Here is an 11,662-nt window from a genome sequence, read left to right on the forward strand (position 1 = left end):
AAAGGTGGCCTAGACAGCTTGAATTTCTCGCATAACCAAAGTTGAAGCACAATTGGACACCCTTTAACGAAACCACCTGGATTTTGTTTCAGATGGTCAAGCCCCATCATAAGTTCCCCTAGGATAAGAGGCCCTAAACGGTTCCCTGACTCAATCTGTGACAGCAAAGAAAGGCAACGAACATGACAGGAAAATAATGATTCTTTGAGCAAAACAAGGCCGAGCAATAAAAGGATGCAAGCTCTTTCTTGGCATCTTTTGAAATCCTCATTATTGGCAGATTCCCAATGAGATAAAGAGAAGGTTTCAAGGAAATTCTCTAAGATTAGGCTGTCAAGCAGGCGATAATTGCTTTCCATATTTAATGGTATGCCTAGCAAATCCCTCATGGCCGCATTGGTTGCCCTTGGGTCAACAGGTGTAATCACACGACCTTCTTTATAAAGACCTAGTAAACCCTCCACTTCTTCGATCTAGAAGAGGAGTCATTTCCGTCTCTCCAAAACGAAAGACATAACGTTCTTCATCCCAAAATTCAACAGCAGCATGAATCATATCATACCGAGGTTGAATAGCTAGGAGAGGGGTGATGCTTCTGGTGAAGACACTTGTGTAAGGGGAAAGGCGAGGTGGAGAAATATTTTCTACCACCCCTTTTAGTTGGAGCTTTCTAGCTCCACCGATTTCATTTAATTCTTGAAATATGGCATTCATTTTTTTTTCTTAGAAATTTGAGGAGAGAAGAAATGAGACTTAAGAAGCTTGAAGGAAGTTTGATTTGGTGTAGAAAAGAATGAGTACCACATCCTTTTATAGGGTTGGTATTAACAATGGGGCCAGGAAGAAAAGGCCAAAGGAGTCTACTTTTCCAAAAACTCGGTACAAACCGGCTGCTATTTTTGCATCCGAAATCCATAAACTGTTTTTAAAGAATGATTGTTATTTTTTCTTCAAGCTCGTGCAAATTGGAGTTTTGATATTCTGCAAGGTTAAGCCAGTTTTTCAACTGCACCCAAGCCAACATTTGTGTTGCAACTGAGTGAGGATTTCACTCTATTTTTTTAGCCAGTTTTTCAACTGCACCCAAGCCAACATTTGTGTTGCAACTGAGTGAGGATTTCACTCTATTTTTTTAGCCAGTTTTTCAACTGCACCCAAGCCAACATTTGTGTTGCAACTGAGTGAGGATTCCACTCTATTTTTTTAGCTAGTTTTTCAACTGCACCCAAGCCAACATTTGTGTTGCAATTGAGTGAGAATTTCACTCTATTTTTTAGCCAGTTTTTCAAACTGAACCCAAGCCAACATTTGTGTTGCAATTGAGTGAGAATGTCACTTTATTTTTCAGCCAGTTTTTCAACTACACCCAAGCCAACATTTGTGTTGCAATTGAGTGAGAATTTCACTTTATTTTTCTGCCAGTTTTTCAACTGCACCCAAACCAACATTTGTGTTGCAATTGAGTGAGAATCTCACTTTATTATTCAGCTAGTTTTTCAACTGTACTCAAGCCAATGTTTAAATGAAAATCAATTGGGATTTTCCTCCTTTTTTTTTAGGAACGTACGTACATCAAAATTTTGTGTCTTTTCTCAAACATTGATTATCGTTTTATTGAAACTCAATCAATGTGTGGCAATCTGTAGACACCAAATTTTGATCCTACCTTTTTAATTACCTCTATTTTTTTTTTACTATAATTATTGTTTTTTTTTTTGCAAATAATAATTATTATTTTACTAATTATTTTTATAAACTTAATAATGTTTGTTTTATTACATAAAACGAAGGAAACGAGTAATAATAATGATTTTTTATTAATAATTTCCAAAATACATGTTACAATTTGTACTTCTAAATTACTAAATTACAAAATATTGAAGTAGAAGCTCACATTACATGCATTATTACCCTGCTCCGCCGAAGTAATTTTCGGGTTTTTACTTGTGGATTAACAAGTAAATTAATATGGCCATTAGGAGGACCACTAGCCCCACAATGTACATAAAATACACCCTTATCATCCTCATGTGTTCCTCAAATGTAAAGACAGGCTGATCTTCTTGATTTTCTTGAAACATGGTGGTTGAGTTTAATGGTGGTTTTTGTTTGATTTTTTCGGGTAAGGAGGAAGATGGAAGAAGATAAGAATTAAGTGGTGAGTGGAGATTTTGGATAAGGGTAATTTCTTTTTATAGTAAAAGTAAGTATTTTAGACCGTATTTTTATACGTATATGTATAATAATCGTATAGTATAAAGTGCAATATTTTTTGTCTCGCCAGGGGAATATGTCATTTTCCTTATAAACAAGCATTGTTTAACCCTTTAGAGTATAGTAAGCATATTAATATGTTCACTTAGACTGTTAGAGTGCTTTTTATTTTTATCTAGTGATTTTTGTTGTGTTTTGTGCACTACCCTAGTATATGACCAGTTTACCTAAGCTATAAAGTCCAATACTCTAAAGACTCATATTCGACCAAGGTAGGGAAATGACAAACATTCTCTTTCTTGAATGAGAATTTTTTACCATTATGAGCTGTGGACTAAGATAATACCACCCTTTTTTTTAATCTATTTATATTCCTTTAATCTATTTTGGATCCGATAAATTTCAATTCAGGCCAATTGTACCAATTTTATCTAACATGATAGATATGTGGATGTGAGTAAGTGGGATTTTGATGGTTAATATTACGCGTACAATGAATGGTGCAATACGTATTTTAGCAATTATATTGAAGCAATCATATATTGAATGCAGCGAAATATACGGATCATGTCTTTGAGTTTTCATTTCTCTGACAATTTGGTTACATGATGTACGTTTTTTTGTTTTTTTTTCTTTTACTTTTTTTTTGTTTTTTTTTCTTTTGTTGTTTATTTTCTCTGACAATTTGGTTACATGATGTTCGTTTTTTGTGTTTTTTTTTTCTTTTACTTTTTTTTTTGTTTTATTCTTTTGTTGTTTATTTTATTATTATTATTATTATTATTTCTTTCCTTTTTCTTTCTCAGATTTATTTACTTAATCTAGTTTGTGTATTCCTTCTTCAATTTTGATAAGCAATTGTCAATGGTGAGTAAACGTTACCTTTTTTTTATCCCCTGCGGTAAATGTGGTGTCCAATAAATTTTAGTTTGGATCAATTGTATCAATATTTATCCGACGCTAATTGGGATAGCAGGATTCCATACGCGTCATGTATTGTATTTTACTATGCAAGCACTATTTGACACTATGCAAGCACTATTTGACACTATGCAAACACTATTTGGCACTATTCCAAATAGTAATTTTTGTAATGAAAACTTTGTTTTTCCGACATATATTTGGCTCCAGTTTTATTTGTTTTCCTGTTGTTTTGATCTAGTTTTGTATCTTTTGTCTTTGTTTTTTACGACTATGGTAAATATAAGTTTGCGTTTTAGTAGAGTAAAGTAAGATAAGAGTTCACTTTTTTTTTAAGGTCATTTGGTTAAGGGAATATATTTTACTCTTGACCACCTTAAATTTACGTTGTATGACTTAGTATTGTATGATGTATTTTCACGTTGACCTTATCAATATTATGATTTTATATGATCCACTTTTTTTTTTAGTAAGGGTTATTATTTGAAATGCTCGTATATATAAGGTTTTGTCGTATGTTCAGATATTCTTGGGTAAATTTGTATGTACTATTTAATAAGGGTAGGGGTTATTTCTGTTTTACTTTTTTTTTACTAACTTTGAGATATTTTGTCCACCCCTTTTGGTATTGTAACCTAACGTCTTTGTATATCTTCTAGAGCTGACATCTCAGAGCTAACTTTTTTTTTATAATTGTTGTTTTAACACCTTGGTAAGTATAATAGTGACTAATTAAATTTAGACGCTCTTTTATTATATAACATGTAAGTATTTTATTTATTTATTTATTTTTTTTGAGTTATGACACGACTTGGTCATACATATTTTTTATATATATACCATGGCATTTTAGAACCTATTTATTATGTGAATATTAGAGTTGATTTTATTACGGTTATCTTTATTTTATCAGTTTAAGCATTGCAAAACAGATTAGCAAGTTTGTTACATGAAAAACAAGAGAATTTAATATCAAGATTCTCATTATTACCAAGATCTTGATATTTACCAAAGTAGTCCTTGAATTTTAACTTATTTACTTTTTTTTATTTACAAATTAACCCCTTTATTTACCTATAAATACTCCCCTAATTCTCAAGTTTTAACACACCAAAAAAAAATTCTTACAACTCTTCTCTCTAAAAATTCTCCTCTAATCTTAGTTTTAGTTAAAATCTCTCTAATTTAGCTTTATTATTAAGTTATAAGCTTTTTATAAAGCATCTTATAATTAAGTTGCTATTTTTATTTAAGTATTGTTATTATCTTTAATTCCTATAAAAAAAACAAAAAAAAAATATTTCGAGTGTTGTTATTATCTTTGTTAAAAATATTAGTTTAATTGCTTAAATATTCCTATTCTAACTTAAAACCCAAAAAAAAAGTTTATTTCTTAAGTTTAGCTTTATTTTTCAAGTTTATTTTCTCTAATCAAAAAAAAAAAAAAAAAAAAAAAAAAAAAGTTAATTAGCTTCATTTTGCTTTAGTTTCTTTAATAAATAAAAACTCAAAAAAAAAATTACTTAGACTCTTTAATTAATTTTAACTAAGGAGTGATCATATTTTCATCCTTGATAAACCAAAGAGGTTATCCAAAATATTGCTACATCTAGCTCAAGGTATTATCTTCAATCTTTTCTTAATTTCCTTAATTATTATTATTATGCTAACTAATTAATATGTTTGTTTCCATGTGATGTTATCAATAGGGGTAATGATGATATTAGGTGCTAAATTAGCCCTGAATCTTTAATTAATCCACATTAGAAAGCCAAGCCTATTGGTGAGGTGATACGTTATAAAAGAGGGGGGTAATTGCATTTTGCATTGCATCTCTTTCTAATGCATTTTATTAAATATGAAAGATTAATACATTCATATGTCTGCCTAAAGCATATTTTTAAGGATGATTTATTTCTTAAAGTGAGTTTAAAGACCTAATGAATTAAGAGTTTATGTAGAGGTTGTTCAAGAGTAGTGAGTTACTTACCATGTCTCAAAGATGGCCTATGAACAGGGCCGTAGCAATGATTTTGGGGGCCCTGTTCCAAATCGAAAAGGGGCCCTTAATAATGTGAAAATTATACATTTTTTTTAATCTATAATTTAGGCAATGCACAATTTTCCTATATATATATGTTGCAAAATGAAAATGCTTGCAAGATCGAAATTGATTTCTCATTGCCATTGTTATGGAACAAAATTAGTTTGAATTTGACTGAGTTTAATTTTTTTTTTTTTTTTTCCGTTGAAAATCCTTAAATGGGTGAATATCCAATATAATTTTTGGTGTTTTCCATAGAATTGACTGATGTAATTATGGAGGAATTTGGAAAATTAGAGAAATTAATATGGAAGGTTGAAAAGGGGGGAAAATAATGAGGAAGATTAGCGTGAATGTAGCTAACTCATTTATTGTTAATTAAATTGCTCTTGATATTCCAAAAAAAAATGAATATGCGCATAGTATGCTCAGGCTTGGCATTATAACTTATAAACAAGGAGTTTAGCCTTTTTTTTCTTTTTTTAGTCAGAATAAAAAATAAAAAAATGGGCCCCTTTAAATTGGGGGCCCAGTGCAAAGGGGCACCTTGCACTTGCTGTTCTACGGGCCTGCCTATGAAAGAACTTTTACGACCAGAATCAGTTCCAGTTTTTTAGCTCAAGTGATAGAACTTTTCAAGAGATTTCCAACCATATCTCATAATAATTTTTTCGATTTTTCTATGATTTTTAATGATTTTTTTAGTTTAAACTATCAAAAAGATGAAATATGCACGTTTTTCTCTTAATTGCTTTTTAAAATTTTTATTAATGGCTGTATGAAACCTATATTACACTATATTATATATATAATTCTTAACTTATGAAGTCTTAATAAAAATATCTTTAATCTTATTTTAAAAATGATTTTAGAAATAAGAGTTTTAACAAGCCTTAATTCTAAGTGTTGTTTTAAGAAACTTTAACCTTATTTTAAAGATGACTTCAGAAATAAGAGTCTTTAATTCTAAATGTTGTTGTTTTAAAATCTTTAACCTTATTATAAGATGAATTTTGAAATAAATGATGTCTTAAGGACTTTAATTTTCTTTTAAGACTTTAGGAATAAAAGTTTTAACAAACTTTATTTTTTTTAATAATTTTGTGAACCTTCTTATTTCAAACCCTTTTGTGAACAAGAATGAATCATAACTTTGATTGTTTGTTTTTAATAAGTAATAATAGTTAATATGAGGTTATGGCCTCATTTCCAAATATGAGGTTAAGATTAATTATTTAGTCATATAAGGTTGTAACAATTACCCATCTCCATGAAAATAAGCTTACATCCCATTATAATTACCCGATGGATTAATTGACAATCGGATATGATTAAATAGTTTATTGTTCCCTTTTATTTGGAAGTAAGGCCTTGACAGGTGTCGTGTTTTACTTGGCCAATTCCATTAAGCCTAAACACATAACCTTTAAAACCTTACAAAAATTACCCTTGAGTGAATTTAAACCCAAAGTGAGATTATATATTGAACCCTTACAATTTTGCTCCAAAAAATACCTTGACCCACTAGAAAGTCGTCAATTGGGACGCATTTGTTGAATTGTCTTATTCAAAAGACATTTTTTTTTTTTTGTGATCACTAATCGGGGTGATTTTTCTCAACCAAGGTGGTTCATTTTAATTTTATGAGTGAATCCGTCAAAGATCACTAAAATCCCACTTACAAAAATGACATTTATGTCAACAACCCAAATTAAAAACCCAATGGAATTGGTTATTTAAAACATGGCATCTGTCCGAACTACGAAGGTTTTGATCCGTGAGTGAATTCAAAATCTCACTATGATCGGTACGTAGTGCAACTTTGGTGCTCAAACCTACCTTGTATTAATTATTTTTTGTGGTTGATATGTCTTAAAACTTTTTTTTAACAACGCAATAGTAAGAGCCCGTTCCTTAGAACGGAAGAGAAGGCGAGTTCCAGACGTTCGATTCTCTTAACCTAAACCCCGAACCCTGTGCCTTTTTTTTTATGGAGTTAGCAGTTGATTTTATTTATTTATTTAATTTTATTTCTTAAAATTGACTGTTTTTAAATCCGTCCTTATTCGGATAAAAATAAGGTGGTGACTCTAATTCTTGTTTATAAGTCTTATCAGACACCTAAGTGGAACCTTTATAGACTAACCCTCTGCCCACTAAAAACCAGGTACCACACTATCCCCCAAAGAGATGGTATGAGAATGAGATTACGAGGTGACTAATGCCCAGGGGCGGTCCCACCTTTAGTCATGGTGGGTCCTGTGACATGGTATTATTTCCAAAAAAAAACATTAAAAAAAGCATTAGATTATTGCCTATACTATATTTTCTATTGTGTAGTTGACTAGTTTGCTATCGAAATGCCAGCTCTTTTCAATTATTACCACAATGTTACTGTTCAATCATTTGGTCTACTGGAGTCCTACGTACCTCCCCATTCAACTAGCCCCCAAGTCTTAGCATTGTCTCAACCAGGGCATTTTCGAGATTTTTGAGGCTGCTAACTACAATCATAAGGCCCAGTAAATTTGTTAAAAGACAATTAGTTAATGTAAAATTACATTAGCATCATCGTCAAGATTAGAATATTTTTTATTCGGGTACATCATTTATATTACTATATATTTTCAATAGAAACTTGTGCTTACCTCATAATGAACTCATCAAAATCTTAGTATTTATTTTATTTTCGTTTTTCAAAACCAAGATTATATTTCTTAATGTCAGGAGAAATAATTGAAACATTCAATACAATTACAATAGTTTTTTTTTTTTTAACAAAAAAAAAACAAATTAGCGATTATATTAAAATTGAAGCAAATTGAAAATTTAATAGATAAAACATGAAAATAATATTGACAATCATTGTGAAAAAATTTAAGAGCTTGGGTATAGAATGATTGAAAAGACCAATCCCACCTTTCGACTTTTGCCCATCTGCTCAAAATAATCGATCCCATCTTTTCGAATTCCGGAATTAATCCCACCTTGTAACCCCATCTTCCCTAAATGAAACTTTTTACCTTCAACCTGTTTTACAGGTTAAATTTTTTTTTAAATTTTTTTTTAATCTTCATTTCCACCTCATCCCCTTCATTCAACCACCATGACCACCCACCACCACCAAACTGACCGCCTGAGATGCAACTCCAGCCCCACCCAACCACCTAAGCCACACCCACCCAAATCCTACAAGTCTTCTCTACAACAAGCTCCAAGGTTTGAATCGGAAACCTCGTTCCCACCCATCACCATTGATTCGTATCAGTCAAGCTCCAAGGTCAAGCTCCGAGGTTTCGTCTTTGTTGTTCTGGCGGTCAAGCTCCAAGGTCAACCTCGTTCCCACCCCTCACCCCAACTCTAAACTAATAGCCCACTCAAATTGTTGTTACTCGGGTGAATAAAGAAGACGATGGAGATACCTGTTGGAGTAGACTCGGGCGAGTAAGGAAACTCGCTGGGAGTTGAGGAAACTGAGTCGACTCAACTCAGGGAACTCGCCAGTGAGTTGATTCTCCTGAATTTCCAATCCTTTTATAACGATCAACTCTGAAAAGCTAGGTAGGATGGGACCCATGACTCCATGAGAGCATTGATGTCGAGAACGAGCTCTTGGAGGTGGGTGAGTCGGGAATAAGATGTGGTGGTGGAATTATTTCTGGAATTAAAAAAGGTGGGATTATTTTGAGCAGATGGGCGAAAGGTGGGATTATTCTTTCAATTTTTCCAAACAAAAATTGTAGAATGTGAGAGGTTGTGATTGAAAGATCTCGATAAATGATGTAAGCATAAAAAATTTTGCCCATTGAAAAGCTTAGTTTACGTAAATTGTTTAAGAAGATGAATTAAAAGGTAGAGGGTTTTTAAGAGAATGATAATCTATTAAAAAGTTTTCCTGAAAAGGTTTAATATATGATGTCATTTATTAATGAGAAAAAAGTATCCCACAAGTTTCAAACAACAACATGGATATAAATTACACTTTTTACCATCTTAGCTAGTAGCATTTATGTTCTTTATATACACATAAATTAATATATCTTTAAGTAAATACAAATAAAAATAAAAATAATTATATAGCCCGGAAAAAGTAAGCAAAGAAGAATTGCCTCAACAATTCCAAGGCAATGAACAGTAATTCTCTATAAATAATCTTTCTTACTAACATTATGTTTTAAAGTAACAATCTGGTGCAACACCCGAGTCTCACACTAGTTGATAGTATTAATTTAAGTGTTTTTTTTTTAATTCAAGACATGGTAAATTGGAGAGATAAGTCGAAGGGTTTAATAAGCTTACTTAGGGGTGAAAGTTCGGTTTTCGGTTTGGTTTTCTGCCCAAACCAAAACCGAACCACCATATTTCGATTTCTTGATTTTGCAAACCACACCGCACCACTTTAGCTTTGAAACTGAACCAAACCAAACCAAACCACCTAAATTTCAGTTTTCTTAAAAAAAAATAACCAAACGGCCGCACCGAATTTTCCTATAAAGCATTACAAACATCAAATTTTGCAAAAAAAATCGATAGAAGTTGCGACAAATGCTTGTAAAGGGGGATGGACCCATGATGAAAAGCCTTTCCATTGTAAGGAGACAAGGGCAGTCTGGGAGGATTTCCAGCTTGTGGCATTGCATGCACTTTTGGCTTCTATTCTTTCCCCTGCTGGTTATCGACCACCGTATCTATCTAAGGGTCTTGAGATATTCCATAAAGGTAATTAATGTAGGTTTGCGTGTCTTGTGCCTTCATCTCAGTATAGTATTTATTTCCACAGTTCTAGCTTTTGTCTTTCAACATTGATCTCCATCTTCTGTATGTTTGCCTTTAGTGTGCAGTAATCTTCCATGTCTAGTGTCAGTCTCGATATTTTGCTCTTAAAATTCTTTGTTTTGGTAAATTTCATCACTAGTCTGACATGTTTTGGATTTGCCTGCATAGCCAACATGAGCAAGGGTCTGAATGTCATAATTTCAAATAAATGTAATTGTATTTTGGTTGTCATTTGTTTCAACAGGTAAGCAAAATTCTGGAACCAAGGTTGCTGAATTTTGTTCTCAAGCTCTTGTTGCCTTAGAAGTGCTAATACATCCTAGGGCACTTCCTCTAATAGATGTGCCACTGTCAAATGGCAATAGCTATTCTTTTGGGAGGACAGATTTTGGTGTTCCTACAGACAAGCAACCTCAGAACTTTCTGTATGAAATGTACAAGGAAGAAAATCTTGAATCAGGCGTTCCTGCTCGTGGAGTTCACAAAGGTATGCCGTTTGACGAGAATTCACTAGATGTTACCAGACATCGAAATCATGAAGAGGCCAATGTTGTCAATGGTTTACCTAATGACGTGATGCCAATGGAGAGAGATGACAGTTTAAAACCAGCAAACCTTCCCAGTAAAGTAAAATTTTCTTATGACAGAAAAATGGTAGATGTGCAACATCGCGAAGAGAGTAATAAATCATCTCTAGCATCTATCCATGATGACAACCCTGTTGTCTTACCAGTGAGCAGCTCTCATGTTGCTATAACTTCAACAACAGAAGTAGAATATGTAGTTACTGCTGCTCCGGATAACAAATTGAAGATGCCAATGATAGAGCAGGATGATGATTTATCTGATTCATTTCCTGATATCATTGATGCAGATCCAGATTCAGATTCAGATTCTGAGTAGAATATTCTTAGGAACTATGAAACTCATTTTCCCTGTAGATTATTTTATGAATTTTTTGAAAAATAGAACTATTTTTGGTGAGATAACATCATAACAATAGCTTTTTCACCTAAAAGAAATTATTTGAGGCTTAGATGTATGCATGTACGATGTACCTTTATATATATTTTTAAGGTCCTGTTTTATTTGTCTTGAATATTCATTTACTAGATTGATCTAGATTAATATATATATATATATTTTTTATAACATAATAGTATTTATGTTTCATTCGTTTCAGTAAAAATTACAATTTTCATTCATAAACTAGTGTGTGTAGCCCGGGAGTTGTACAGGGTTGCTACTTCAATAATTCTTTGTGATGATCTATTTGATATTTTTAATGTCTTTTTTTTATTATTATTTTTTTTTATTTTTTTAATTAGACTTTGTGATTATAAATTATATATACTTCCTCTATTTTTTTTTTTTTTATATATTTTTGCACCATAGGGGTGAGTACAAATATTTTGGTAGTGGAAAAAAGTAAGAGAGAAAGGTAAAAATACAAAATTACCCATGTGACATTGATAAACTAAAAAGTAAGTGTGAAAAGGAAAGGGTATGTTGGCATTTATAGTGTGAATACAAATAATTTTTTTCCTAAAGAGGAAATGGTGCAATATTTGTGAAACTTCCTAAAAAGGCAGGTGGTGCAATAATAAAAGAACGGAGGAAGTATTTATTTCATGTTTATAGCATACTTGATAATTGGCTTAGATGGTTAAATAACCTTTGGGTGTTTTTTTGACAGGAAGCAAAAGC

At 32.0% G+C, this 11,662-nt stretch overlaps 1 protein-coding gene across 1 annotated transcript; it reads left to right on the forward strand.

The window, feature by feature from the left end:
- The first annotated feature begins 830 nt into the window (after positions 1–830).
- On the forward strand, positions 831–11,662 carry LOC145604049 (uncharacterized). The gene is made up of 3 exons (XM_081660001.1): positions 831–879; positions 9,713–9,898; positions 10,200–11,662. Exons 1-3 carry the CDS (start codon positions 831–833, stop codon positions 10,856–10,858), a joined length of 894 nt encoding a protein of 297 aa, XP_081516127.1. The 3' UTR covers positions 10,859–11,662.

Source organism: Chenopodium album, chromosome 22 (assembly GCF_948465745.1).
Source record: "Chenopodium album chromosome 22, dcCheAlbu1.1, whole genome shotgun sequence".
Taxonomy (NCBI): domain Eukaryota; kingdom Viridiplantae; phylum Streptophyta; class Magnoliopsida; order Caryophyllales; family Amaranthaceae; genus Chenopodium; species Chenopodium album.

Bases quoted from the DNA above. Each gene is read 5' to 3' on its own strand.
- LOC145604049 (XM_081660001.1), top strand. From the start codon at position 831: ATGGGGCCAGGAAGAAAAGGCCAAAGGAGTCTACTTTTCCAAAAACTC. The intron at 880-9,712 runs GTACAAACCGGC...AAAAATCGATAG, and splicing joins TCTACTTTTCCAAAAACTCG to AAGTTGCGACAAATGCTTGT. The intron at 9,899-10,199 runs GTAATTAATGTA...TTGTTTCAACAG, and splicing joins TCTTGAGATATTCCATAAAG to GTAAGCAAAATTCTGGAACC.